Raw genomic sequence first — 27,994 nt, 5'->3', positions numbered from 1 at the left:
ACCCCAACCCCATGTGCCCCCAGGAGGCCGAGCCGTCCCAGCTGAGGATTTATTGGCGTAAATGCAACCATATAAAAACATAAGTTATGAAAAACACAGTCACGATGTGCCCCCCACCGCCCGGCCCAGGCCCCTAAAACCCCCTTCTGCGGGAGGGAGGGAGAGGAAGGGGTGCCCCGAAACCACCTAAGAAGGCCGCAGCCCCCGGGCCCGTGTAGGGCCGGGCGGGAGATGCCGGCGCCGCCTCAGCGCATCCGGTAGTCCGTGGAGCAGGAGAGCTCGCACAGCTGGCCCTTGAAGTCCAGGTCGATGGTGAAGTCCAGGTCGCGCTGTGGGCGGAGGGCGGACGTGGGGGGGAACCGTGAGGAGGCGCCAGAGGGGGTACACGCCTGAGGAGCCTCGTGCACCCCCCCCAGCTGTCCACACACCCTCCCCAGGACCCCGTGGGGTCCTGCTTTTAGCTCATTCCAGGCTGGAGAACCCACACTGCCGGTCCCACCCAGTATCTGCCTTCAACTCTGACTCCAAGTGAAAGCTCCACGTGACATCCTCCAACTGTCCCTGAAGAGCAGAGCTCAGCTGGTATGTCTCTTGCATCGTGAGATTTTCCCCATCAAAACCATCTGCATCAACAAAAGTTATTTCTTCTTCTTTTAGAAGAAAACCCTTCTCAAGGACACTTCCTCCTCTCGACAAACTTGCCAGCAAAACTTGAGGGCCCCACTCCACCGGCCCTGCTCCCTCTCCTCATCCGGGCCCCTGGCACCCTGCACTCTGGAAAGGCTGGGACACAGTCACCAAGGACCTCAATGACCTGTGCACCGCGCTTCACCCTGGGCCCCGGGCTCCTCCTCCCTCTCCGGGTGTCTGTCCCTCTGCGGTTCCCCAGCCTCTGCGCTACTGACGCTGGGGCCGGGCCACTCTTTGCTGGGGGGACTCCTCGCTGCTCTCTGCACCGTAGGATGCTCGGCAGCACCCCCCGCCTCTACCCACCAGAGGCCAGTAGTACTGTCTTCAGTTGTGACACCCCAAAAAGTCTGCAGAGACAGACATCCTCTGGGGAGAGGAACTAAGTTGCCCCTGGTTGAGAATCGCTGCTTAAAGTGGCTCTGATCTCCCTGACTTAGAAAGCAGGTGTGACCTCGGGGACTCCCCACCACCCACACCACCCTGAGCATCCTCCAGCCTCCCGCGAGGCCCCAGCCTGGACCACTCCCAACTCCGGGCTCCAGACCCTGCGTCTGCCCAGCCACTCTGGCGGCGGGAGTCCTGACTGTGCCTCAGACCTGCTGCCCCCATGTCTCAGCTGATGGCAGCTCGGGCCCGCCAGGGGCTCAGGAGGAAGACACAGCCCTCCTTTCCGCCTCTCGCTCCCCACACCTGGGCGGAGGGAAACCCTATCAGCTCTAGAACGTGTCTAGGACGGGAGCGTCGGGAGGGCTGGGGCCCCAGGGCGCAGCTTCCAGTAGGTGCTCAATAAAACCCTGTTCCCTAGACAGACCCTGAGGGTCCAGAACAGGCAGAGGTGCCCCCCGCCCCATCCCCCAGAGCCTCACGTTGTTCTTGGCGTTGGGCCGCATGCCGATGGTGCCAAAGATCTCCTCGCCCGTCTTCACCGTCAGGTAGTCCTCCATGTAGAACACTGTTTGCTTCCAGTGTGTGTACGGGGACTCGGGGCCTGCGGGCGGGCGGCGGGGGTCAGCTAGCCCACTGGCCTGCGGCCCTGCCCTGCCCCCAGGCCGTGGCTTTGGCCTTCCCTCTGCCTGGCACGCCCCCAGTGACCGTTTACTGCACACTGACTGGTCAATAATCCCTGAAACCCTTCACCCTCATCAAGCGGCGGAGAGAGGGACCACTGTCTACATTTTGTGGGTGGGGAAACCGAGGCACGGCACGCTCAGGTCAGCCGGCAGAGCCAGCTTCAGAACAAAGGTTCTCAGCGTCCCCGTGGCTCCCTCTGGCCGTTCCTGTCACACGCCCCCCTGTCCCTGAACCCCGCCCGCCCCACGGCCCCCGGCCCGGGGCCTCACTGGTGGAGAAGCCGGTCCTCTTGTGGCAGCGCGTGAACTCGATGTTGAAGTAGGCCACCAGGGCGTGCACGTAGTCGTTGCGCTTCACTTGCAGGCAGAAGGGGGAGGTGAAGGTCAGGTCTTCCACCTTGACGGTGTAGATGTCCACCTCCTGCGGGACAGGCCCCGTGAGCCCCGGGCCCCGACACCCGGCCCAGCGTTCAACCCCAACACCTGGGGGCCGTGCTGGCTTCCCGGCCCCCCTCTCCCACATCTGAACCCCACAGCTGACAATCCTACCGCCCAGAACTACTACTTCTACTGCGAGAATCGCCCGTCTCCCCCTCTCCACGCCTACACCCTGCCCCAGGCGCCCATCCCCTCTCCACGCCTACACCCTGCCCCAGCCCCCACACCTCTCCACGCCTACACCCTGCCCCAGCCCCCACACCTCTCCACGCCTACACCCTGCCCCAGCCCCCACACCTCTCCACGCCTACACCCTGCCCCAGCCCCCACACCTCTCCACGCCTACACCCTGCCCCAGCCCCCACACCTCTCCACGCCTACACCCTGCCCCAGCCCCCACACCTCTCCACGCCTACACCCTGCCCCAGGCGCCCATCCCCTCTCCATGCCTACACCCTGCCCCAGCCCCTACAGCCCTCACTCCAGACGTATCCGCCAACGTGACAACTGCACGACACGTCCACGGCTTCTCTGAGCCTCTAGCCGACAGCCTGGGTCCCAAGACGTCAGGCAAACGCTCTGGGCCCTGACTGACGGGTGGCACGTGGGCCCGGTGCCGGCCTGCTTTGGTTCCCGCCCCAGGGACGCCCACCCGGCCCTCACCTTGATGAGGCAGGCATTGGTGACCAGCTGCTTGGGGTCCACCACGTCCACCAGGGGCTCCTTGATGGCCACGTCTTTGATGCAAGACATGTCGAAGCCGTACACGTTCTCCCACCCTGGAGAGCAGGTAGGGAGGGGTGAGCCCATGAGGGGCGCCCAGGCCAAGCCCACCCCCACCACGAGCCCCTCGGGCCCGAGCTCACAGTGGATCTTGTAGTCTTTGTACTGCCGGTCTTCGATGGCCGTCACGTACAGCGTGGCACGGTCTGGGAAGATGAGGCCGTCAGGCGCCTGCCGAGGGGAAGGCGAGGGTGTCAAGGGTGGCGGGCCTTGGCAACACTGGCCCCCCCGCCCCACTTTATCCACCCCCTCTCCCCCCGCCCCAGTGTGAGCCACCAACACTTCCCACCCAGATTCCTGCAGCGGCATCTGCCCTCAGGCCCTCATCTATTCCCATATGGCTGCCGGACGGCACCCAGGAGCCCCTAAGTCAGACCCTCTCCTGCAGAGGTTCTGTGGGATCCTCAGAACCCGCCCTGGCTCCGAGAGGTAAAGCAAAGTCTCACGAGGGTCCACGAGATCTGCACAGATCCCTCTACCCCTCACCTCCTACTGCTCTTCCAGACACTCAGTCCACTCCAACTTCCCTGCTGCTCTCCACACACAGCAAGTGCACTCCTGCCCCAGGACCTTTGCACTGGGTGAAATCCTCTGCCCAATGTGCTCTTCCCCTCAGATCCCTCACAGCTACTTCCCATCCTGTGTTCAGATCTCGGTCACCTCCCCTGGGAGGCCTGCTCTGATCTGAGCACTGGGACCATGGCCCCCCAGTCCCTCTGTATCCCCCTCCCCTGCTATGGCTTTCTTCCCGGCACTACCTCCCTCCTGATATGGCACCAGCTCCTTGTGGCTGTCTAGCTTCTGGTGCCTGTTACACCCGTGCTGGCTGTGGGCCTTCCAACATCTGTGCGGTCAATCCCTCTATTAAGTCCCCTGTGTGGGAAATACCTAGCCTGGCCCGTGTTTTCCACCTGACTCTGACTGAGAGGCGCTCAACAAACAGCCCGAGGCCCCCAGCCCGCGTGAGCTGCTCCCGCCCCGCCGGGGCCTCACCAGCCACTTGTCTCGGGCGTAGAGCACGGTGTTGAGCATGGACTCGTAGAAGAGGCAGTAGCCCATCCACTCACTGATGATGATGTCCACCTTCTCCACTGGCAGCTCCACCTCCTCCACCTTCCCCTTGATGATGGTCACCACTGTGGGGCAGACACGCACATGCCACCAGCCCCGAGGAGACCCCTCCGCTGCCCTCCCTCCCCGGGGCGGCCAGGGCCTGGAGACCCCACTGGGCGGCCCTTGTCGTCTCAGTTTAGGGCTGGGGGCTGCATTTGGGCCCCTTCAAAGAACTCGGCGGGGGGCCGGCCCCGTGGCTTAGCAGTTGAGTGCGCGCGCTCCGCTACTGGTGGCCCAGGTTCGGATCCCGGGTGCGCACTGACGCACCGCTTCTCCGGCCATGCTGAGGCCGCATCCCACATACAGCAACTAGAAGGATGTGCAACTGTGACATATAACTATCTCCTGGGGCTTTGGGGGAAAAAAAAAGGAGGAGGATTAGCAACAGATGTTAGCTCAGAGCCAGTCTTCCTCAGCAAAAAAAAGAGGAGGATTAGCATGGATGTTAGCTCAGGGCTGATCTTCCTCACCAAAAAAAAAAAAAAAAAAGAACTCAGCGAGCTGAGGCCACACCCTATGAACTCAGTTTTAAAACTGTGGATATTTCTGAGACAGAGGCAGATATTTTATGTGGACTAGGTATTAGGCAATGTTAAGATTTTGTCACTAACTGGGTTCCATATAGTAAGTACTGCACAGTTATTTCTTTTAAATGGTCTTATCTATTAGAGACACACAAGCAGGATTTACAGGGGAAATGATACTACTGTTGGAATTGGCTTCAGATGGATATTTAAAGGCAAGTGATGGGTACCTGGGGGTTCATGACACTAGTCTGACTTTTAAAAAAAAAATCACTCACTTTCTAAAACGCTAGGCGCCCTCACCTCCGGAAAACCCACTATCTCCTCACGTTCCCTGCCCCTTGGCCTTGCTGGTGGGAACTCAAAGGCACTTTGGCAACATCTATCCAACTTACATTTTCTTTTTTTTTTTTTCTCGGTGAGGAAGACTGTCCCTGAGCTAACATCTGTGCCCATCTTCCTCTATTTTGTATGTGGGACGCTGCCACAGCATGGCTGACGAGTGGCAGAGGTCTGCACCTGGGATCCAAAGCCGTGAACCCCGGGCCGCCGAAGCGGGGTGCACGAACTTAACAACTACACCACTAGGCCAGCCCCAACTTACATTTTTGACTCAAGCAATCCTACTCTTATAAATTGGCCTCACAGATATGCTAGTTTGTATATGAAATGACATTGTGTGAAGGCGATGAAAATCTCAGAAGCAGCCAACATGCCACCACCAGGAGCCTGGATGAGAAAGCTGGGGCATGGGCCAGCCCCGTGGCATAGCGGTTAAGTGTGCACGCTCCTCTGCTGACAGCCCAGGTTTGGATCCCGGGCACACACCAATGCATCATTTGTCCAGCCACGCTGTGGCGGCGTCCTATATATAGTGGAGGAAGATGGGCACGGATGTTAGCCCAGGGCCAGTCTTCCTCAGCATAAAGAGGAGGATTGGCAACAGATGTTAGCTCAGGGTCGATCTTCCTCACAACAAAAAAAAAAGAAAGCTGAGGCATCTGCATAGGATGGTGGTCATCAGAAAGAACAAGAGCCTCTCAACATCCGAAATGTGTTAAACCACACAATAAACAGATGAAAAAACAAAGGGCAAAAGACTTGTATGAAATGCCATTTGTATAAAAAATATGCACTTGAATGTAAAAACATTTAAGAGTATGTTTGCTTGTAGGTGCAGACTTCTCTGGAAGGGAGTGTTGGCTGGACTCAGAGGAGGGCGGCTGAGAGACCTCTCTCTGTGGGTCCTCAGGTGTCAACCACGTGACTCTGTTACTCACTGAAAAAAATAAAGACTGTTCTTGCCCTATCGTTTTAAGACTGAAGTGCTAAGCTTGCGACTTCGACACTCAAATTCTAAGACCGCAGAACACGCTCATAGGTCGTGGGTTCTGAGAAGGCTGGATCCCCCGGCTGTCGGCAGCCCAGAGTCCCCGGGGCAAGAATGGCTGAATCTGTGCCCAGTGGCCCAACCCCCTTGCCCAGGGCCCCGGGGAAGCTGGGCTCACCCACTCCACCCCCCAAATCCGTTCTCTTCCTGGGCTCACCGTGGTCTAACTTGTTGGCTTTGACGATCTTCACGGCATAATCAGAGATACTGGAACACTCGATCTGGGGGCCCAGGAAGAAGGGAGGGTGAGAGCCCCCCCAGTCCCCCCTTCAGCCCCCATCCCTCTCCACCCAGTGCCGGAGCCCTGAGGGGGCCCCCTCTCCGACCCCCAAGCCCAGCGCCAGGCCAGACCGGCTGCCAGGACACTCACCCCGATGACCTTGCGGGCCCCGGCCTTGGCAGCAAACATGCAGAGGATCCCCGTCCCCGAGCCCACATCCAGCACGACCTTGTCTTTGAAGAGGTGCCGGTTGTGAAACATGGAGTTGCGGTAGGTGAGGGTGCGCACCTCATCCTTCAGCATCTCCTGGGGGGGGCGGGAGCACAAGGATACCATGAGGGGGTTCATTTTCCAGCTGGAACAGGGGCTGCCCTGGCCTCCAACTCACTGGGTTTGGAGAGCTAGAGCTCAGCCCTCCCACTTGCTTAGTCCCCTCGGAACAAGTCATTTCCCTTCCAGGTGCCTCAGTTTCCCTATTTTTAAAATCAGACTGGACGGACTAAACTCCCATCTCAACCCGATTCCACCACTGCCTCCTAAACCCCAGCAATCCTTGGCTTTCAAAAGTCCTCAGTAACTTAATGCCACTGAACTGTATACTTGAAAATGGTCAATTTTACGTATATTTCACCACAATTCCAAAAAGGCCATAGTGAAAAAAAAAAAAATCCTCAGACTCCCATCCCAGCTACTTTCTGGGACCTCAGCCTCCACAGGGTGCAAAAAGGCACGTCTGCGCACCGGGCGTGAGCAGCTGGGGGACAGTCCCACCACCGGTCACGAGAGGGCGGCAGAGACCGGCACGCCCCGCCCTCCGGCTGGAGTCGCAGGCACGCATGCGCGCTCCCACTCCAGCCTCCCAAGAGCGGCCCCGTGGAGCTGCCAGGTTCACCTCGGTCTCCAAGGCAACGGCTGAGCGAAAGGACCCCCGGAGCGTGTGCCACGCATGCGCAAAGGGGCGGCCCGCTGCCAGGGGAGGCACTGCACATGCGTGGGAAATTCAGGTCCAGCCCTGCCAAACATTAACCCCACGAAGAATCAGCATTCTCAGGAACTGTCCACACTCACCTCGTGGATGCCGAAGTGAGCGTACGAGTCAAAGTAGTAATCTTTGGAAGTCATGTCCTCAGCATTGGGCTTCTCGCTGCTCTCTGCCTGGCCACAGGAGACCTGGGAGGGGTGGATGGGAGCGCGGGTCAAAACTGGGGGCTCCCCACGGCTTCTTAAACCTCCAGGTCCCTACTTATGAAGAGCATAGACACCCCCCAAATCGTACCTACAGCCCCCGCCTGCCATCTTGCCTCCCCCAGAACCCCAAAACCTAACAACCCCATTCTCTCTTTCCAGGACCCCCCCCAAAGCACCATCCAGGGGAGCACCCCGATACCTCAGCCACGCCTACCATCTCTCCAGTCTCTCTGCCCCCATCTCTAGCTCAGCCCACAGCTGGAGAGGGGAGGGGAAGCAGAACTGGGGTCGACACAGGGAAGGGCAAAGGGGGGCTGGGAATGGAGTTAAGGAAGTAGCCACAGTATTGGGGGAGGCCAGCTGGGGGCCACAGAGCTGGAGGGAGTTTGGAGTAAGTGCTTCGGAGGTACGGAGTAAACAGTTTGAAGCAAGAGAGATCATGGTTAGACTGCTAGGAAGGGCCTGATGTGTGGCAAGACATGTTTATGTGGGGAAGGGTCTCACAAAAGGATATTTACTTCTTCAAGAGGCGGCTGGAGGCTCATCCCATTAGCCAAGGTGGCTACAAAATTCTAGGAGAGAGTAACAGGGAGAAAGGATTAGCTACTGGGGGTGGCTAGGGGAAGGCCAGGCCAGAGGACACAGGCCCGTAGGGGCAGGGGGGTGTTGCCTGCAATTTTCCTTTTCCTTGGTGGGGAGTGGTGACAGAGGGAGCAAGTAAAGAGGCGGGGCTGTTTTTAAAAAGAGAGAAGTGGAGGGAGAAGAGAGGGGTCCTGTCTCAGCTGTGGCTGGAGAGATGGTGGCCTGCCCCAACACTGCCCCTCTCTGGCCAGGCACCTGACCATACACACCTCCCCCATCCTGGCCAGAGGAATGGCACCCGCCGGGCACACAGGCACTGCCAGCTGTCACTCCCCCTCATCATCTAATCCCCCCAGATTAGGTGACATTTCCTGACACACACCCCCATCCTGGGGTGCCAGGAGTAGCTGGGGGAGGGGGGCTGGCAAGGTGCACCCACTGGGCATCTGCCACCTCTGCAAACCAGTCTCTTATGAGAGGATTCCAGAAAGGAGGTGTGGCACCCCCACCAGAGGTGGCACCCCAGCCTCTACCTCCTGCGTTGGGCTCAGGAAGGCCAGAACAAAACCAGCTGGAACCAATCACCTCTCTTGTTACCCTCTACCCAGAAAGGTAGTCCCAGGGAGGATGGCCAGACTCTGGCCCCTCAAGCCCCTCTCCCCTCATTCACACACCCATCCAAGGCCCTGAAGCCCCCCAGGTGTGGGGCCAAGTCCGGGGACAACCTCTGGGGAAGATATTTCTTCCACGACCAGATACAGGCCCGGGTCCAGGAGAGAGCCATGGGGGGTGGTCACACTGGAGTGACCCCTGGGAGCTCCCCCCCAATGGTATGCATCTTGGTGACTGAGGCCCCATCACATTACATCTCTTCCAGATGTGACCACCCTCCAAGCGTGAAGTCACAGACACGACCCACTGGGCTCCAAGCCCCACTCCCATCCTCCAAGCCAGTAAGGAAGCCTGGGGAGGGGATTTCCCACTGGGGCCCATTTCTCAACACCACTAATACCACCACCAGACGAGCCCCAAGAGGGCTTGAAATCCAGCACCGCAACCAGCCCCACATGGCAGCACAAGAACCAAACCTCACGGGAAACCACTTCATGCATCAAAGCTCAGGACCCCTAAATAGGACATCAGGAAGGGGGAGGTCATCTCCCACTCTCACAAATGCGTCGGAGAAAGGGGTCCTGTAAGGGGTTAAGCTCGCAGCCTGTATTCCATCACATCCCCTTCCCAGCAGACAAACTCTCCCTCCCCTTGCCCCGGAGGGCTCCAACCAGGAGGTGGGCTTTGGGACACGCCCCATGAAAAAGATGTCCCTCCCACACACCCAGAAATGGCCACAAGGGGGTGCACGAAGCCTTATCGAGAAGGATCTCCTTCAGCTAGGTGCCCCCCCAGAGGGAGGTCACAGGGGCATACCCCATCCCCCCAGCTCCCAGAGCGCAGGGCGGGGGAGAATCCAGCAACAGGAAACGGGACGGCCCGAAGGGGGCCAATTCTTAGTCTTCCTCCAACCCCAACCCCAAAGTGCACGAAACCTGGACCGATGCCTAAGCAGACGCCCCGCTCCCGGAAAGGGGGTTGCAGAGGCTCAAGATACATCGCCCCTCCTAAGAGGCTCTTTACTTCGCAGAGGACCCCAGGTAAGTGCCACCAGAGGCGTATGTCACGATCCCCGGGGAGGTGGGCTGGGGGCGTCCGAGGGAGGGTCGGAGCCTCCTCCCCGCCCCCCCGGGCGCCCCTCCTCCGGTCGGGGGCGGGGCCTTTGTCCCACACGTGGAGCCCGCCAGGCCACCGGGCACGGCACACCCCCTCCCCACCCACCGCGCCGCGGCCACGTGGGGGCCAGGCCGGAAGCGCCCCCGGCCCTCCTCCACGTGGGAGGGGGCACGATACCCACGGTTCGGCCGGCTGCCGCGGGCCCCCGAAAGCTAGGGAGCCCGAACTTCAAAAGGTACCCCCGGATCCGGAATATGCGACGCCCTCTCGGTACGGCTGGGGGCCTTCTGCCCCAATCCGTCTATTCGGAGCTCCTTCTCCATGACGGAGGCATAAAACACCGACCCCCAAACCGCCCCCGCCCCCGACGGCGCTCCAGGCGCTCACCTCCATGATGCAGTTCGCGGCCTCCGCTGCCGCCATCTTCACCCGCACCTACTCCTCCTCCGGCCGCCGAAACCCCCCCCTTTCTCCGCACTCCCCCGGGACCGTCTTATACCGGAGGGTCCACGGCCCGCCCAGCGCGACCCCGCCTGGAGATCTCATTGGCAGTGAAGGCGGCCCGTCTGGGAATACCATTTGACAATTGGACGAAGAAGACGCCCGTCAAAGTTCAGGGGCCCGCCCAGTCTGGCGTGTAGAGCCCCGCCCCCTTAAGTCGACCGGGATGGGAAAGACTGCCCGTCTATCGTAAGAAGCGCGACTGATGATTGGGCAAAGTCAACCAGGAATTCCCGCCCGTTCCCCCACCAGCACCGCCTCACAACTTCCCGGCGGGCCCCGCGCTAAGTGGACATCTTGAAATAGAGCTGTCCGTCACCAAAACGATCCGCCTTTTAATAGCTGCTATTGGCTTAGCCCAAATGTGACGTCACGAGGACTTTGGCCTGCCCTCGCCAAGCTGTCGGCCTCGAGGGGAACACGGGATTGGCCCATCAGGAGGTAGGTACCGTTTTAGGCTTCAGCGATTGGTTAGAAGGACTGTCACTCATCGCCCATTCGGTGGATTCTCCCAGCCCTAGGGGAGTCCAGGAGGAACAAGAGAGCGTATGCCTATTTACCCGAGGGGAAATGTGAAGCAGTGCGAGGTCCAGAGAGGGAGGGCTTGTCCGGGCTTGCGAGACAAGTCAGGAATAAGCCTCAGGCATTGAGGCATTTAACCTTTAGCCCTCTATTTAACTGCCCCAAGTTTTTAAAACCCAGGGAGCCCGCTCAAGCCGCTTGGACTTTGCCAAGCCCCTCCCATTGCCGGGAACACCCGCCTCCCTTCGTCTGGCCAACTCCTATACGTCAGTCAGGGCCCAGCTCAGAGGCCGCCTACTCCAGGAAGCTTTCCTCGTCCTGCAGAAAGTTACTAGTTGGATGAAGATGAATGCGACTTGCAGAATCTATCCATCACGCCAGATAGTTCCTTTATGACCATTTCCAGTCAAGACCTCCCCCTTTCTGTTTTCTGTCACTATAGTGTAGCTTTCCCTTTTCTAAAATTTCATATGAATGGAATTATACTCTTTGTGCTCTTTGGTGTCTGTCTTTCACTCAGCATAATGCTTTTGAGTTTCAGCCATGTTGTTGCATACAACAGTTGTCCCATCCTTTCTACTGCTGAGGAGTATTCCATCGTGTGGCTGTATCACAATTTGCTGATGGACATCTGGGTAGTTTCCCGATTGGAGTTATTACAAATAAAGTGGCTATGAACGTTCACCTACAAGTCTTTCTGTGGACACACACTTTCATTTCTCTCGGCTAAACCTAGAAGCAGATGGCTAGGTCGTATGCTACGGTTAGGTGTATGTTTAACTTTATAAGAAACTCCCAAGTTTTCCAGTGTGTTCCACCATTTTCTTGAATTTTAACCATTCTTGTGGGTATGAAGCGATATCTCGTGGTTCTCTTTTGCATTGTCCTGACCACTAATGTTGAGCACTTTTTTGTGTGATTGTTGGCCATTTTTCTGTATCTTTTTTTTTTTTTCTGCTTGAGGAAGATTGGCCCTGAGCTAACATCTGTGCCAATCGTCCTTTATTTTGTATGTGGGATACCACCATAGCATGGCTTGATGAGTGGTGTGTGGGTCTGCACCTGGGATCCGAACCCTCGAACCCCGGGCTGCAAAGCGGAGCGCGCGAACTTAACCACCATGCCACCGGGCCAGCCCTTGTGTGTATCTTCTTTTATCGAGTGTTTGTTCAAGTCTTTTGCCCATTTTTACAAACGGTTTTGTTTTCTTTTTTCTTTTTTTTGGTATGTGTGTGAGGAAGATCAGCCCTGAGCTAATATGCTATGCCAATCCTCTTTTTTTTTTTTTTTTGCCGAGGAAGATTGGCCTTGAGCTAACATCTGTGCCCATCTTGTTCTACTTTATATGGGACGCCACCACAGCATGGTGTGACAAGCGGTGTCTCGGTGTGCACCCAGGATCCAAACCCGCAAACCCCGGGCTGCTGAAGTGGAGTGCGCACACTTAACCGCTTGAGCCACCGGGCCAGCCCCTACAGTGTTGTTTTCTTATTCAGAAATTGTAAACGTTCTTTATAGATTCTGGAGACAAGTGTCTGTCAGATATATCTACTTGGAATATTTTCTCCCAATCTGTGATTTGCCTTTTCATTTTATTAACGTTGTCTTTGGAAGAGCAGAGATTCTAAATTTTGATGAAGTCCTATTAATCAATTATCACAGCCCACATCTTGACCCCTACTGTACTGCCTTTTTTTTTTTGGTGAGGAAGACTAGGCCTGAGCTAATATCTGATGCCGATCCTCCTCTTTTTGCTGAGGAAGACTGGCCCTGGGCTAACATCCGTGCCCATCTTCCTCTACTTTATATGGGACGCCGCCACAGCGTGGCTTGACAAGCGGTGCATCGGTGCGCGCCCAGGATGTGAACTTGCACACCCTGGGCCGCCGCAGCAGAGCGTGTGCACTTAACCATTACGCCACCGGGCCGGCCCCCCGTTTTTTTTTTTTTGCTATTTTTCCAAATGTTTCAGCATTTTTGTGAGTGTGAGGGAGATCGGCCCTGAGCTAACATCTGTTCCCAATCCTCCTCTTTTTTTGCTGAGGAAGACTGGCCCTGGGCTCACACCCGTGCCCATCTTCCTCCACTTTATATGGGGCTTGGCTGCAGCATGGCCTGACAACTGGTGGGTCGGTGCGCGCCCGGGACCCGAACTGGCGAACCCCGGGCTGCCGCAGCGGAGCGCGTGCACTCAACAACTTGCGCCACCAGGCTGGCCCCGTGTCAGCATTTTTTAACCTTTTTTTCTGATTTCCAAGTATTTTGACCCGATCAATTACTTTTGCTATGTGCTGCTACGAAGAGCAAAAAATTAATACAAACTATCTCTTCAACACTACAGAATAACCAAATGTCATTGAAAAGAGGATGGCATTGGGCAGGGGGATACCTGGGTATAGAGTTCAGGGGAGAGATCTGAGCAAGAGTCAGAAGTGGGGGCATCATCAGCATTAAATTCTGCATTTTCCAACATGGCAGCCACTTGCCCCATGGGGCAATGAGCAATGGACTGTGGCAAGTCTGAACCGAGATGTGTTGCGAGCGCAAGACACACACCAGATTCTGAGGACTTTATATTAAAAAAAAAAAAAGAATCTCAGGGCCGCCCTGTGGCGAAGCGGTTAAGTGCGTGCTCCGCTGGCGGCCCAGGTTTGGATCCCAGGCGCGCACAGCAGCACTGCTTGTCAGGCCATGCTGTGGCGGCGTCCCATATAAAGTGGAGGAAAATGGGCACGGATGTTAGCCCAGGGCCAGTCTTCCTCAGCAAAAAAGAGGAGGATTGGCAACAGATGTTAGCTCAGGGCTGATCTTCTACACACACACACAAAAAAAGTGTATTATCATAAGCCGCTAAATTTGTGGGATTTGTTACACAGCAATAACTAATATACCTCAAAATGTCATTCCTGCTCTACTTAGAAATCATGGTTATTAGACGCTCTCTGGGTGTTGTTAATTGATGTTAATGAAGAAGCATGGCTATTATTATATACACTCATTTTTATATCAACACTGAAAACTTTATTTCAATATACGGTCGATTCTTATGATTTGTGGTGTATGTTCTAAAAAGTCGCTGCGAACACTGACTTAGTGAACACAGAGCCATCGTTCCTAAGGAAAATTCAGGGTCAGGTTCCTGTGAGCCTCTGGTCCCAACACTTTTGTCAGCCCACCAATAAACAACCTTATTTTATGTGTGTTTTCTGCTTAAAGTCACCTTACTTAATAGATATTGTTCATTCATTCACAGTGAACTCTCGGCCAACAGCACTGTAACTCACACCTGAACAAAGCTCATCTAACACACATATTTTCTCCATAAGGCACATCGCAGCCTTCTTGTGCTTAGGAGTGCTAGCCAGCACTTCAGGACTGTGCTTGGGGCTGTGGTAACAGTGAAATCACCACAAAAAGCACAAAAATGTGAAAAACGTGGCACTAAATAGATTGCAAAAAGGACACCTGTTTATAGTATGATAGCTGAAACAAGAAGGCACGTGTTAAGGGGGGCCAGCCCAGCCCAGTGGTGTAGCGGTTAAGTTTGCATGCTCTGCTGCAGCAACCCAGGGTTCACAGGTTCAGATCCCAGGCACAAACCTACACACTGCTCATCAAGCCATGCTGTAGCGGCGTCCCACGTGCAAAAAAATAGAGGAGGGTAGGCACAGATGTTAGCTCAGGGCCAATCTTCCTCAGCAAAAAAAAAAAAAAAAATTGGAAGGCACGTGTCACCTTGCTCGACCTCAGCAGAGAATGTGCACATCAGGCGGGTCAAATCTTCTGCCACTCTGCCCACAAGAATGCCCACCAACAACCACTAAAGCACCAGGAGTATTCATTTGGGGATTACCAACAAATTTTCACGAGTAGGTGAATTCGCAAATACGGAATCTGCGAATAATGAGGATTGACTGTAATTGGTTTCTTTTGTAATCCTGTGCATTTCATTTTATGCATTTACAAACATAATTCTGTGAAGCGGGCTAGGCCCCTACCCGGTCTACAGGTGGATGACAAGAAACCAGCAAAAAAAGCTCAGAAAAAGTGAGAGGAGAAAAAGGAGAAGAGAGTGGTGTTCTGGAGGCCCCATGAAGGGAGACTGTAGCTTTCTTCTGGAACTAGCTGGAAAGACTCCAGACCACCAACACAGGATTAGCTGGAATAAATAATTCATGCAATAGGGAAAAAAATGTAATTAGCTGGAATCATCCTTACAGAGATCCTCAAATATGGTGTATATCCAGATGACAGGTGCTCTTGTAGGCGTTCCAAATAAATATTTCTAGAATAAATGAATTGGCTCTTTCCTCAATTTATAAACCAGAGAGCTCTCTGAACCAAATCTCCTCTACTTAGAACTTTAGTTCTCAAGTGAAAGGATAATTAAATACTTGAAAAAGTTTTTAATATGAAAAAATTTTAAACAATTTCTTTTTGGCAGAAACAGGGAGAGCAGCCACCACCCCACAGCCCCGAGTGGAATAGGAAGGCTTGGGGAAAGCACACAGAGAGAGAGACATGAGGTCCAGTCTTGTAGCAGCTTCTCAGGGAGATCTCAGTCCAGGGGCAAGGTCAAGTCCACGGGTGAAACGGCCAGGATGCCCTCCTGGGGGGAAAAGTGGCAGAGCCTCGTGAGCAGAGAGGCATCCTCCACTCACAGGGGCGTCTGCACCAGCCAGTGGGAGCAGAGACAGGGAAGGCAAGCAACCAGGGAGGGGAGGGGACAGAGACCCAGAGAGAGGGGGATGGAGACCCAGGGAGAGGGGGACAGAGACCCAGAGAGAAGGGGACAGGGACCCAGAGAAAGGGTGACAGAGACCCAGAGACAGGGGGACAGGGACCCAGAGGTGGGTGGGGACAGAATCCTAGAGAGAGAGGGGACCGACAGAGCCCCAGGGTGGTGGGCAGAGCACCAGAGGAGCGTGGACACTAGATGGGGGTGGACAGAGACAGGGCAGCAGAGAGAGGGAGACGAGTCCTGGGGTTTGGACGGTTAAGAGCCTGGGCTTTGTGTCCATGTGCTGATTGGAATCACCTGCATGAGGGACTTTCCTCTCAGCCTCCACAAGACGGGAATAATAACTAAATCCCATAAGGTTGCTGTGGGGTTTAAATGGGATCATCCCTGAAGCCCTGGGCTGAGCACCTGGCCAAGCTTACTGTTATCATTCCTTAATAAATAAAATGACTTTACAAATAAGCTTCTGCACTGAGCACCAGACACTTAAATTCACTGTGCCCTCATCATCTTGCTTTGAGGGCCAAAGGGCATCTCTCCCTTGACTGGACCACCTCCAACCATCCCTGACTCTCCCTAATCCACGGAGCTCTTCCCCACCCCAGGCAACATCACGTGAAGCCCCGCAGCTGCTCAGGCCAGCATCCTTGGCGTCCGTCATCCTTGACTCTTCCTCTCAGTCCCCACATTCACTCCAGTAGCAAAATCTGTCAGCTCTACTTCCAGATTAAATCCAGAATCTTCCACTACCCCCACCCTGGTCTGATCCACCCTCTCCTCCCTGAGCAGCGCCAGTCACCTCCTCCGGGCTCCCTACTTCCGCCCTCTCCCTCTACAGGGCTCCCCACGCGGCCGCCAGAGGGCGCCCGTTGACACCTAAGTCCGCTCACGTCCCTCCTCTGCTCAGAACTCAGAGCCCTCCCCTGGACTCCCGGCTCACTCAGGGTCCAAGTTCAAATTCTCACGTGACCGCACATCTGGCTGCCCCTCCTGCTCTCATCTCTCCTGCCTCTCCTCCTCGCTCACCTCGCTCCAGCCCTGCCAGCCCCCTCCTCTCTGCTCCTCCAACACCCCGGCCAGCTCCTGCCAAGTCTATGAAGCAACGATTACATTCCAAGAGCGTGACATGCGTCTTTCTCTCACTGAATCTCCACGGCAACCAGGCAGGTAAGTGAGATGGTGCCCATTAGGTGGGGGGAGACTGGTGGGTGCTCAGGAAGATGGGGACGGTTGCCAAGGTCGCACAGCCAGTACACAGCACTGAGCCCGGCAGTGGATTTAAAGCCATGAACGAGCAAGGGAAGACTGATTCCCTGGTCTTCTGAAGCCGGTATGTCAGGGACGGGAGAAGATAACACACAAAAAGAAATGATAAGTAACACAAGTCATTTCTGCCATGTGTTAGAAGGTGCGGAGTGTCATGGAAGAAAGTAAAGTAGCAAGGAGGGAAGGGAAGTAGGTGGGAGAGTGGGGAGGTGGCTGCAGTCTTAAACGGGGACCAGAGAAGGCCTCACTGGGGGTGACAGAGTGGAGCAGAGGAAGCGAGGCAAGGGGACACCCGGGCAAGGGTACTCAGCAGGCAGTGTTGGAGGGGCAGACAGTAGCCAGATAATCATATAAACAATTGCCCACAGAATGCCAAGTACTTAAAGGATGATCCCATTTTAACCCACACAATAACACTTTGCGGTGGGTACTAGTACTCTCACTACTTTACAGATGAGGAAACTGAGGCCCAGGGAACGGCTTCACTTGTCTCCGACTCACAGCTGTCAGTGTATACCAGAGCGGTTTAAACCAGGCTTAGAGTCTGCACTGATTACCGCAGCGCCTGGTATACAGTAGGTGCTCAGTAAACACAGAATGGACGAATGGTAGGGCTGGGGAACGTGTGATGTCTGAAAAGAAGCCACCTCCCCCATCTCACACACACAAATACATACAATTGGGTAAAGGGGACCCAGAGAGGCTTGCACGGCTCACCCAGCCCCCGTGGGCCTGGATCCAGGGCGCGAAGCTGTGCACGTGCTCCACGCTGAGTCCAGCTAGGGTGCCCCCCAACCTGGCCACGCGCCGGCTCAGCTCCATGGCCAGGGCCAGGCGGGCCAGGGGTTCCGGGGAAGGCGGCGGGGGCCCGGGGCACGGCGTCAAGGGGCGTGCGCGGCCGGGCCGAGGGTTGCCCTCGCGGCTGGAGAACAGCTCCACCAGGCGGGCGAAGGAGCCGGCGGAGAGGCGCGCCAGCTTTCCGCGCAGGGCGGGGTCCGAGGCCAGCTGTAGGGGGGAGGGGAAGAGGCAAGGTCCGCCTCAGGCACGCCCCCGTGGGCAGCCAATAGGAGGCTAGGAGGCGTGGCTTCCTGGCTCAAGCATGTTCTAGATATGTACTAACACTCTGAGCCACGCCCCTATCCATCACATCAGCCAATCACAAACCAGATTCGATGCTCTCTGCCCAACTACTCTCAGAAAGGTGGCCTAGAACCCAGAAGCTAAGCCACGCCCCTGCCGAGGCCTCGAAAGCCAATGACGGCCAAGCTCTACTTTAGCAGCCTTCTAGAATGCTAATCTGCTAGACAGCTTCTAGAAGCCCCGGTGGGCTTCCCTGAGAGCCCGGGAGGCCAGGCTGGTGTCTGCAACCTTGCCTTCCACCATATAATTAATATTATAGAACCATACACTTTGCCCAAGCCCTGAGCCAATCAAATTCCAGGAGAGAATCACAAGCCACACCCCTTCTGGCAGTCCATTTCCCCCACATTCTAAGACATACCCCATGACTGATATAGTCAAACAGGGCTTCAGATTTTAGACAGCCCTCTCCACCACCTCCCCCACCACCATACATTTCCTTACTTCCTCAACTGGTTCCTAACTTTCCTAGATCATGTTTCTGGTGGCCACGCCCCCTGTGTTTAGGCCACGCCCCTCTAATGTTCAATGAAAGCCACTCATTTATGTCCTGGCCATACCTCTGTCACTCAACCCGTCATTGAAGCCTTGTCCCACCCTCTCCCCACCTGACTATCCAATGAGAATGCAGATCCAGCTTCTGATCCCAGCACCCAACCATCCTGTAATTGCTATCCCAGCTAAGGGATGGAACAGACCACCTATCACCTTCTGGTTGACGACTTCTGCCTCCTCCTCCAGCAGGGCCACCAGCCTCCGCAGCAGGGCTTCCTTCTCTGTGGGTGGAGGGCCCTGTAACTCTAGGGGGGCAAAAGAGAATTCGGCTGGGGGTAGAACCCTGGCGAACCTTCTACCCTCATCCTTCTCCAGGGCTCTTCTGTACTTCACCTGGGCTAGGTGGGGATCTCAGTTGCTCTTGGACTAGCTGTTCCAGCCGCTGGGCCACCAGGGTATAGAAGTCTGGAGTAGCTGGGCCTGGGGTGAAAAGAGCCAATGATGGGTCTCCAGGACATCAAGAAGTTATGGATTCTCTCCTTCTCCCAATCACCTTGCCAGGGAGCAAACTTCATCGTGTCCCCTAAACTGGACTTGGAACGTTAGAGCTGAACTGAACCTTAAAGATTATCCCATGCAAGGAAGGCAAACATATGGCACTCCAGCTATTACAACTCTATCCCTGCCCATTTCAGGCATAATCAACCGATCACAGACCTCTTCTCCCCAGCTTCGAAATCCTTGTCAAGCAAGCACTCCCAGTAGCCAGGCACGCATATGAGAGGAAACTTGTTGGTCACTCTTGATCAAGTCCAGTGAGCCCCCATTCCGACTTTGCTACTGGAGACACACAGGAGCAGGGAAGAAAAGGATCTTCCCAAAGTCATGTAACCAAACAGCCAGGGAGTTGTGATTGAAAACCAGGTCTCCTGCCTCTCTACTGGGGGTACTGGTGGCTACAAAAGTCCTAAAGGCAGGGACGCATGTTTGGAAGGAGAGAGACAACAAATAGAAAGCAACCAAAGCCTTCCTGGAGACAGCTCACGGAACTGACAGAGAGCAGTTGAACTGGGGACGAGGGGGCGCACAGAAAGATGAGAGTAGGTGCTGGAGACCCCACACAGCCACTCTCTTAGCTGAGTGATCTTGAACTAGTTCCTTATCCTGTCTCTGCTTGAAGAATCAAAGCTAGTTCATGGGTCACCTAGGGAATCTCTTACCAGGCTCTGAACCATAGCAGGGGTGGAGGGGCAAGGAGCAAGGCCGCGGGGACTCGGGGGGAACTGCTGCTCGCCCCAGGGAGCAGGGAAGACATCTTCGAAGGCGGCTCAGGAAGTCTGTCGGCTCCTCCTGGGCAGGGATCCTGGGGAAGGGGACCTCAGAGGATGAGCCCAGAGGCCCCTCACACGCAGTCCCGGTTTCCTCCCGCTAAGGGCCTCTCCCTGCAACCCCAGGGTCAAGGAATAGAGCCAGATATAAGGAGAGGGGACAGGAGGCAGACTGACACCAGAAGCAAGAGTTAGAGAGGGTCCCACCCCAAATACAGGCCCCTGAGGGAGGAGAGCAACTCCCCTTACCTGGGCGGAGTTGGACCAAGGGGCCCGGCAGCCTCACCTCGCCTAAGGAAGGCAGCTAGGACCCTCAGCGTGTCCTCCCGGAGCCCCAGCTCTTCCGAGCCTGCCATGGGGGCACCTGTGAGAGAGGGGGGCTGGAGGATGAACTCTAGGGTTCAGCGGGAAGAGGAGGCTTGGAGCTCAAATTCCTAGTCCCTAAATGAGGAGGGGACCAGGACTCATGAGTCCCCAAGAGAAGAAGGGGGTGAGCGTCTAGACTCCTAGGCCCTTTAGGGGAATTGGGGTCTGGGGGCCAGACTCTTGAGTCCCCAGAGGGAGAAGAGGGATGAGGACGAAGACTCTTTGATCCTGGGAGAGGAGGAGGCTGGGACTCGGATTCTTGAGACTAAGGGCGGAGGGGGCTGGGGGCCTGGACTCTTGAGTTTTCGGAGAAGGGTGCTAGGGACCTGAACTTCTGAGTCTGAGAGAGAAGGGGATTGGGGCCTCAGACCCCTGGGTCCCCGAGGGAGAAGGAGGCTTGGGGCTCCGACTTCTGGATTCTCAAGTCATATGCCAACTTACTCAAGCCCTTAGAGGATCGGGAACTACCAATCCCAGCAGGCTTCATGGCAAACACTCCCCTCGGTCCACACTAGTTCGCCGCCCAGCCTGCTGGGAGGTGTAGTTCCAGTATCTGGCTCAGGCTGGAATCCCGAGGAACCGGGACGCTTGCATGTCGGAGAAGCGGGACTGGGGTGCCCGCTCCTGGATCCCAGCCCCTTCCTCTTACCTCCTCTCCCTAGCCCTCGCTAATGTCCCGCTTACCTGGTCCCGGGCCCCGCCGCCGCCGCCTCTTCCACCACTTGTATAAACTTTTCTTTATTAGTGCCACTTTCCCGCGCCTGCGCACTGGGTCGCGTTGGTGGCGGCCCAAACGCGGAAGGGGCGGAGCGCTGGGTACCTCCTAATTTGCATGTGACGTTCCCAGCGTGCCGGTGGCCCGAAGGCCTAAAAAGGGCATGGGGGGAACTTCCCGGCTCCTGGGGCTGCCCCTTTGGCTCTGGCATCTTTCACCCAAATGACAATAAAGTTGTTTTTATTTCAAGAAATCGATAGAAAAGAAAGCCCCACCGCTCTAAAGCTCAGCTGACGGGAAGTGGAGTGTGCAGCTGCGAGTTCGAGAGTTACCGAAGCCCAAAGTTGGCGGTAGGTCCTAGCCTCCTGCACGCCCCAACCTTCTACGTCGGTAACACGGAAAAGCCGGGGAGTGGGTGGCGCCCGGGAGTGAAGAACCCGAGGAAGGATGGGCCTGCCCTGATAGTGGAGAGAGGGGCTGTGTGTACTGATAGTGGAAAGGGAAGCAGGGAAAGAAAAAAGTGAAGCGATGGCCAGCGCTGGAGGTCGGCTGTAAAAAAAAACTTAGAAAAAGTAGCGGGGGGGGGGGGTCTCGGGCGGGGGTGTCTACACTGGGGGATCTAGGGGAGAGAAGGGTGGAATCTGCTAATGGGAGGCCACTCGAACGTCAGGGCCTCCCCTGGAGGAGGGAGGCTATCTAGTTGGGGGGAATTGTGGATGGAGGGTCTACGGTGGAAATGGGTGAGTGGAAGGGGTTTACACTAGAGTAAGTGCGAGAGGTAGAGGTCTACACTTGAGTAGCGCCTGCACTGAAATAACTGGAGGGAAGGCTCTACCTGGGAAGTGGGGGTCCCTGGGGGTCCCTGCATTGGGAGATGTAGGGGAGGGATCGATTTACAATGGAAGAGCGAAGCGTCTACACTGGCCGAATTGAGCTTGGGGAACGGAGGGGGGTCTAAAATGGATTTGGAAAGGAGTTCTCCTTGAGTTGGGGAACCTCTATGGAGGATGGGAGGAGAAAGTCTCCTGTTTGTACCCCGGGAAAATAGAGGTGCGGGACCTGCGCCGTGGCCCCGTGAGAGGGAGGTCTGAGTGCGGCACTTATGGGCCGGGTGGGCCTGGGAGGCGGCCCGCGCCCAGGAACTGCCCTCTGCGCGCAGGCTGGACCATGGGAACCCAAAAGCCGCGGATCCTGCCCTGGCTGGTGTCGCAGCTGGACCAGGGAAAGCTGGAGGGCGTGGCCTGGCTGGACGAGAACCGCACGCGCTTCCGCATCCCTTGGAAGCACGGCTTGCGACAAGATGCCCAGCAGAAGGACTTCGGCATCTTCCAGGTGCGTGCGCGCCGGCACACAGGAAACTCGGAGCTGCGCCCTGGCGCGGTGAACTCCGAGGGGGCGGCCCGAGAGGGCGGGGTTAGCACTCGGGGGGCGGGCCCGTGCGAATGCGGGCAGGTGGAGGTGGGTGGAGTTAGAACGGGAGGGGACGGGGTTGTAGGATTGGCGGGCAGAGTGGGGCGGCCAGGTCCCGGGAGTAGAACTGGGAAAGCGAGGTTAGAACGTGAAGGAAATGCATCCTGGGGGTTCAGGGCTCGCTGGGGGCGGGGCTCTTGGTTGTGGAATGAGGAGGGGGCGGGTTTTGGAACATGAGAGGCCAAACTCTGCCCGGAAACTGAGGTTATCGCCAAATTAGGATACATCTGTAATGGTAAACCGAGTTAGAGCGCGAGGGGGCAGGGTTATTACTGAGGATGTCCTGGGGCAAGTTGGTGGCAGAGTTAGACACCCAGAAGGACCTAGAAGCCCAGCTTAGAAAGCAAAGGTTTGGGTCCCGGTGGCGTTGTGGTTAAGTTCCCGCGCTCCATTTCCGTGGCCCCGGGGTCGCAGGTTCGGATCCTGGGTGCGCACCGATGCACCGCTTGTCAAGCCATGCTGTGGCAGCCTCCCATATATAGAGGAAGATAGGCACAGATGTTAGCCCGGGGCCAATCTTCCTCAGCAAAAAAAAAGAGGATTGGCAACAGATGTTAGCTCAGGGCTAATCTTCCTCACCACAAGAAAAAAAAAGTGCAAAGGTTTTTGAAACCTGGAGGTAGGAGGACTTGGGGCACAAAGAATCCAAGTTTGGGGATGGAACCTTGCCAAGTTAGCGGGCGGTCTCAGGAGGAGAGGAGGCAGGGATAGGACCCCTGGGCCGACGTCTAAATCATCCTCCCCACTATCCTGGTGCCTCTGGTCCCCCAGGCCTGGGCCGAGGCCAGCCGTGCCTACACTCCTGGGAAGGATAAGCCCGACCTGCCGACCTGGAAGAGGAATTTCCGGTCCGCCTTGAACCGGAAGGAAGTGTTGCGTTTAGTCGATGACCGGAGCAAGGACCCCCACGACCCGCACAAGGTCTATGAGTTTGTGAGCCCAGGTGTGCTGGAAGCGGGGCTCCGCATGGAGGGATGGGATTTCGGGAGTCTCTGGCACCCCTAGTGTGCTCACCACCTTTCTCGACAGCATTTAGGGACCTTCCTGAGCCGGACGCCTCTCCAGACACCGATGGCCGATGGAGTACCTCTGATACCCCTGTAAGAATGCGCCCCAACCCTCCTGCCCTCAGTCTCTGCCCCAACCCCTCTCGGCGTCCCTACGGGCCTGTTCAGGCCTCCTCTTCTCCCCTGGACCATCACCCCAGCCTCCATTCTCTCCCCTGCAGTCTGTCCCCCACCAGACCCAGAGCTGACACTGTCCCTCCCCTGCTCACAGCCGCCCCATGGCTTCCCAGTGTCTTCAGGAGAAAATTCAAGAGTTTTCACCAGGCATTCAAGGCCCTAACACACCTTTCCAGGATTTCATAGCTTTCTTCGCTGTGCAGGGTACCCTCAGCCTCTTGGGAATTTACCTCCTTATCCTTGATCTTGCCAGTGTCTGTGCCGGAGGGTCCCCTCTGAAATTCTGCCCGGCGTTCTCTGCCCAGGTCGTGCTTGCATGGAGCCAGGTCCTTGGGCTGGAACTGGCTGCTCACCTCTGGCCAGCACAGCGCCCAGCATATATCCGAGCAAATATTTTGCCATCTGTGCCCATGGCTGTCTCTCCCCCAGACCGGAAGCCCCTTGAGGGCAAAGTCACTTCTCTGGGTTCCCACATTACTGAGCACAGGCCTGGTCCATGTGAAGTCTCCAGAAAAGGCTGTGGAAATGCCCAGATCCCGCCCCCCCCCTTTTTTTTTTGTGAGGAAGATTGGCCCTGAGCTAACATCTGTTGCCTATCCTCCTCTTTTCTTGCTGAGGAAGATTGGCCCTGGGCTAACAGCCGTGCCCATCTTCCTCTACTTTATATGGGACGCTTGCCACAGGGTGGCTTGATGAGCGGTGCATAGGTCCACGCCCGGGATCCAAACCCGCGAACCCTGGGCCACCAGAAGCGGAGCATGCAAACTTAACCACTATGTTACCAGGCCGGCCCCTGGGATCCTTTCGTTTTTTCTCTCCAGGAAGACATTGTGGAGGAGTTGCTGAGTGACATGACCTTAGCCCCAGTCCCAGATGAGGGACCCTCAAGCCTGGCTATGGCCCCTGAGCACCCCCCTCAGCTCTTGCTGAACCCCAACTTAGACATTCTTGCTCCATGCCCAAACTCGGAACCCCCTGAAAACCCACTGAGGCAGCTGTTGGTGGCCGAGGAAGGTGCGTGCCAGCTGTGGGTGGGAGGGGCTGGGGCAGCGGGCCCCCCTTACACTCTCTCAATCTCTCTTCCCCTTCACATCGCTGCTGCCGCCGCTGCTCAGCGTGGGAGTTCGAGGTGACCGCCTTCTACCGGGGCCGCCAGGTCTTCCAGCAGACTGTCTTCTGCCCAGGGGTCCTGCGGCTGGTGGCGTCAGAAGCAGTGGACGGGACACTGCCTGGGCAGCCGATAAGACTGCCAGACCCCCAGGCGTACCTGACAGATGGGGGTGCCAGGAACTTTGTGAGGCGTGTACTGAGCAGCCTGGGCGGGGGGCTGGCTCTGTGGAGGGCAGGGCAGCAGCTCTGGGCCCAGAGGCTGGGGCACTGCCACGCGCACTGGGCCATGGGCGAGGAGCTCCTTCCCAGTTGTCACAGGTCCGAAGGCGAGGTCCCCAAGGACCACGAAGGAAGTGTGTTCGACCTGGGGCCCTTCGTGGCAGGTAAGTGAGGAGGAGCCTTAGCTCTGCTGTGCAAAGAGTGGACCGTGGTGGTTAAGAACTCTGGGGTCAGGAGGTTGGGGATTGGATTCAGACCCTACTGCTCTGCCTGCGGTTTAACCTGGGGCAAAGGTCTGACTGCTCTGAGCCTGTCAGGTCTGAACACGGTCTTCTCTCTCCCTCAAAACCTGCTCCGAGCTGGTGGGAGACACAGGGCTCAGGGTACAGAGGTGCACAGGGACCTAGCTGCCATAGTCGAAGTCATAATTACCAGTTATTCTGGTGGGTAGACAGACAGGAGAGAGAAGTCCTTTATGGCTTTGCTGTCCAATAGAACTTTCGGCAATGCTGGCAGTGCTCTGTATTTGCACTGTCCAGTATGGTGTCCCCTAGCCACATGCGGCTGTTGACTACTTAGATGAGGTGAGTTAAAACTGAGGAAGTAAGTTGTAAGTCTTACTTGATTTTATTTATTTATTTATTTATTTGTGAGGAAGATCAGCCCTGAGCTAACATCTGTTGCCAATCCTCCTCTTTTTTTGCTGAGGAAGATTGGCCCTGGGCTAACATCCGTGCCCATCTTCCTCCACTTCATGTGGGACGCCGCCACAGCATGGCCTGACAAGCGGTGTGACGGTGCAAGCCCGGGATCCAAACCCCGGGCTGCCGAAGCGGAGCGTGTGCACTTAACCGCTACGCCACCAGGCCGGCCCCAAGTCTTACTTGACTTTAATTAGTTATCATTTAAATTTAAACAGCCACGGTGGCTCATGGCTACAGAGCGGACAGCGGGGCCTTAGAGGGTGCAAGGTGGTAACTGCCACCCACCTTGTACTCCAGAATCATGGAGCATCCTTGGGGGAGTTGACTCCCCTTCCCGGGCCCGTTTCCCCATCCCAAATGCTGAGGCTTTGGGGGCGTGGGGGTGAGGGGGCAGATCTTCTAGCCCCACCCCGATGGGAGGGAGGGAAGAGGAACATTTAACTTTGTGCCAGAACTGCAGGCACTTTCCCCAAATCAGCAGCCCCTTGGTCGTGGTGGTAGAGGTATGTCGGGCTTTAGGTCAGGGGAGAAGGTGAGGGTGTTAGTCAGGTTGGGGGGGAGGGGCAGGCAGAGGGTCTTCTTCCCATCCTTGACTAGGCTCCTGGGCCCCCCAGATCTGATTGCCTTCATTGGAGGAAGTGGACGCTCGCCACGCTACACCCTCTGGTTCTGCATGGGGGAGTCCTGGCCCCAGGATGAGTCGTGGACCAAGAGGCTCGTGATGGTCAAGGTGCTGCAGCCCTGGGCTCCAGGAGCTGAGGGGTGGATCTCACAATGGGGAGGAGGCTGTTCCCAGGAACTACAACTCCCAGAAGCCCCTGTAGAAACTGCAACTTCCAAGAGTCTCTGTAACCACCAGTTCCTCATCCCCAGAAGCTTCTGGGTGTCCCTCCCATGGCTTCACCCCCACCATCCTGTTTTGAGCTCTTGAAACCTTGTGGAAGTCAGTGACTACAAGTCCTAGCAGCCTCTGTGAGGAACTACAGCTCCCAGGAGTCCTTCTGACCACACTGCTCAGCCCTAGCTCCTGGGAACCTCCCAGCAGCCTCAGCCCTAGGAACCTTCTTTGGCCTCCTATGGGTGTGAATATGGGAAAAACTACCACTTCCAGCAGCCCTGGGACTAATGGTTCATCCTGGGCTACAGTGGGGCTGCTAGGAGTTGTAGTGCATTCCCCTCCACCCCCCACCAACAGTGGACTCTATTGGGTGTTTCCCCTGACTTGTGTTCCTCCCCTGCCTCCTGCAGGTTGTTCCCACGTGCCTCAGGGCCCTGCTAGAAATGGCGCGGATAGGGGGTGCCTCCTCAATGGAGAACACTGTGGACCTGCACATTTCTAACAGCCACCCACTCTCCCTCACCTCGGACCAGTACAAAGCCTACCTCCAGGACCTGGTCGAGGACATGGATCTCTAAGTCACTGGGGAAGCCTAAGCCCTTGCTCCTCCTGGGTGCAGGCCCCTCACCCCAACCTCAACCAATAAACTGGCTCTTGCCACGGTCACCACTTGTGTGTCTGGTGTTAAGTGTCCCCAGGCCAGCCCTGACCCAAGGTGGGCGTTATTCCTTCTGAGGGCCTCAGTTTACCCATCTGTGCAGGCCACGCCCAACCCAGGTGCTCACTGCATGAGGGCCAGGTAGTGGGCAGCTGACACCTTGCCTCTTATCAGGGACCTGGTGAGAAGATGACAGTCAACCCCATTTTACAGACCAAGACACGGCTTGGAGGGGAGCAAAGGTCACCAAGTAGGAAACACAAGACAGGTCAGAATCCAGGTCTGACTCCAGGGTGGCTGCTCTCCGAGGGAGGCCCCAGGACTGAATCTGGAACCCTCATCTCGCCTAGAAACAGTTTGGGCCAATGTCCAGTGAGCAGAGAGCCTTTCTCCTGGACCATCCTGTTTGTCCGGGACCTTGGGTCCCCTCCCACCTCCTGCTGGGTGACCTCAGGCAAGTCCTCCTTCTGGCATGGGCTCTCCTCTGCCTGGGGCTGGAACGGGCAGTTGTAAAGGAGCTCTGCACCGCGCCCTGGAGCCCGGCCACCAGCACCTCCCTCACTGTGCCTGGGTTCTGGGGAATGGGGACCGAGGGAGGCCAGCACAGCCCTGACTCACCGTGTGGCCCTTGCTGCTCTATGCCTCAGTTTCCCTCTCCATCTCAGGAGAGTGGGTTAGAGCACCCCAGCCTCACAGGACTGGGACAAAGGGAATCCAACTCAATGGGAAACAAAGATCCAGTTTCTGGGGCAATTCCAAGGCAAACAAATAGCACCCAGGTGCCCTGAGCTCTGGGCTCAGAAGACAGTGACCAGGGAGGCCTGGGACCCCACCTCCCATCACCACTGCTTCCTGTCAGCAGCTCACCGCGTACCGGGTGTGGTGCTAAGTGCTTCCCTGCCTGGCTCTGTCTGGATCCTCACAAGGCCCACTCTATAGATGAGGAGCCAACTGAGGCCCAGAGGGGGGCATGCACCGGCCCCAAGTCACACAGTCTGGTCTCCCTGCTAA

At 56.5% G+C, this 27,994-nt stretch overlaps 3 protein-coding genes across 10 annotated transcripts; 1 reads left to right on the top strand and 2 right to left on the bottom strand.

Moving 5' to 3' along the window:
• Nucleotides 1-35: 35 nt before the first annotated feature.
• PRMT1 (protein arginine methyltransferase 1) lies at nucleotides 36-10,212 on the bottom strand. 4 transcript variants are annotated; one of them, XM_058529888.1, is made up of 11 exons: nucleotides 10,114-10,164; nucleotides 7,935-7,988; nucleotides 7,297-7,398; nucleotides 6,379-6,534; nucleotides 6,166-6,229; nucleotides 3,975-4,117; nucleotides 3,065-3,152; nucleotides 2,862-2,977; nucleotides 2,031-2,181; nucleotides 1,557-1,678; nucleotides 36-329 (listed from the first exon to the last, which is right to left on the bottom strand). In XM_058529888.1, the coding sequence occupies exons 1-11, from the start codon at nucleotides 10,147-10,149 to the stop codon at nucleotides 246-248; spliced, it is 1,116 nt and encodes a 371-aa protein (XP_058385871.1). In that variant the 5' UTR covers nucleotides 10,150-10,164; the 3' UTR covers nucleotides 36-245. The 4 variants fall into 4 exon arrangements, with proteins under 4 accessions (XP_058385871.1, XP_058385872.1, XP_058385875.1 ...); XM_058529889.1 differs by lacking the exon at nucleotides 7,935-7,988 and having other exon boundaries at nucleotides 10,114-10,212; XM_058529892.1 differs by lacking the exons at nucleotides 7,935-7,988; nucleotides 10,114-10,164 and adding an exon at nucleotides 7,631-7,723.
• Nucleotides 10,213-15,140: 4,928 nt separating this feature from the next.
• Nucleotides 15,141-20,872, bottom strand: BCL2L12 (BCL2 like 12). 2 transcript variants are annotated; one of them, XM_058529894.1, is made up of 7 exons: nucleotides 20,770-20,872; nucleotides 19,969-20,083; nucleotides 19,612-19,754; nucleotides 18,785-18,871; nucleotides 18,605-18,696; nucleotides 17,474-17,761; nucleotides 15,141-15,358 (listed from the first exon to the last, which is right to left on the bottom strand). In XM_058529894.1, the coding sequence occupies exons 2-7, from the start codon at nucleotides 20,073-20,075 to the stop codon at nucleotides 15,308-15,310; spliced, it is 768 nt and encodes a 255-aa protein (XP_058385877.1). In that variant the 5' UTR covers nucleotides 20,076-20,083; nucleotides 20,770-20,872; the 3' UTR covers nucleotides 15,141-15,307. The 2 variants fall into 2 exon arrangements, with proteins under 2 accessions (XP_058385877.1, XP_058385876.1); XM_058529893.1 differs by lacking the exon at nucleotides 20,770-20,872 and adding an exon at nucleotides 20,412-20,729.
• A 72-nt stretch (nucleotides 20,873-20,944) lies between these two features.
• IRF3 (interferon regulatory factor 3) lies at nucleotides 20,945-26,991 on the top strand. Of its 4 annotated transcripts, none has more exons than XM_058529885.1 (8): nucleotides 20,945-21,150; nucleotides 21,960-22,132; nucleotides 23,042-23,213; nucleotides 23,300-23,370; nucleotides 24,276-24,468; nucleotides 24,570-24,947; nucleotides 26,102-26,217; nucleotides 26,736-26,991. In XM_058529885.1, exons 2-8 carry the CDS (start codon nucleotides 21,968-21,970, stop codon nucleotides 26,901-26,903), a joined length of 1,263 nt encoding a protein of 420 aa, XP_058385868.1. In that variant the 5' UTR covers nucleotides 20,945-21,150; nucleotides 21,960-21,967; the 3' UTR covers nucleotides 26,904-26,991. The 4 variants fall into 4 exon arrangements, with proteins under 4 accessions (XP_058385868.1, XP_058385869.1, XP_058385867.1 ...); XM_058529884.1 differs by lacking the exon at nucleotides 20,945-21,150 and adding an exon at nucleotides 21,178-21,344; XM_058529886.1 differs by lacking the exons at nucleotides 20,945-21,150; nucleotides 26,102-26,217 and adding an exon at nucleotides 21,177-21,344.
• The last annotated feature ends 1,003 nt before the right edge of the window (nucleotides 26,992-27,994 follow it).

Source organism: Diceros bicornis, chromosome 34 (genome assembly GCF_020826845.1).
Source record: "Diceros bicornis minor isolate mBicDic1 chromosome 34, mDicBic1.mat.cur, whole genome shotgun sequence".
Lineage (NCBI taxonomy): Eukaryota > Metazoa > Chordata > Mammalia > Perissodactyla > Rhinocerotidae > Diceros > Diceros bicornis.
Note: the sequence above shows the minus strand (reverse complement) of the source record. Positions and strands in the feature narration are given on the sequence as shown.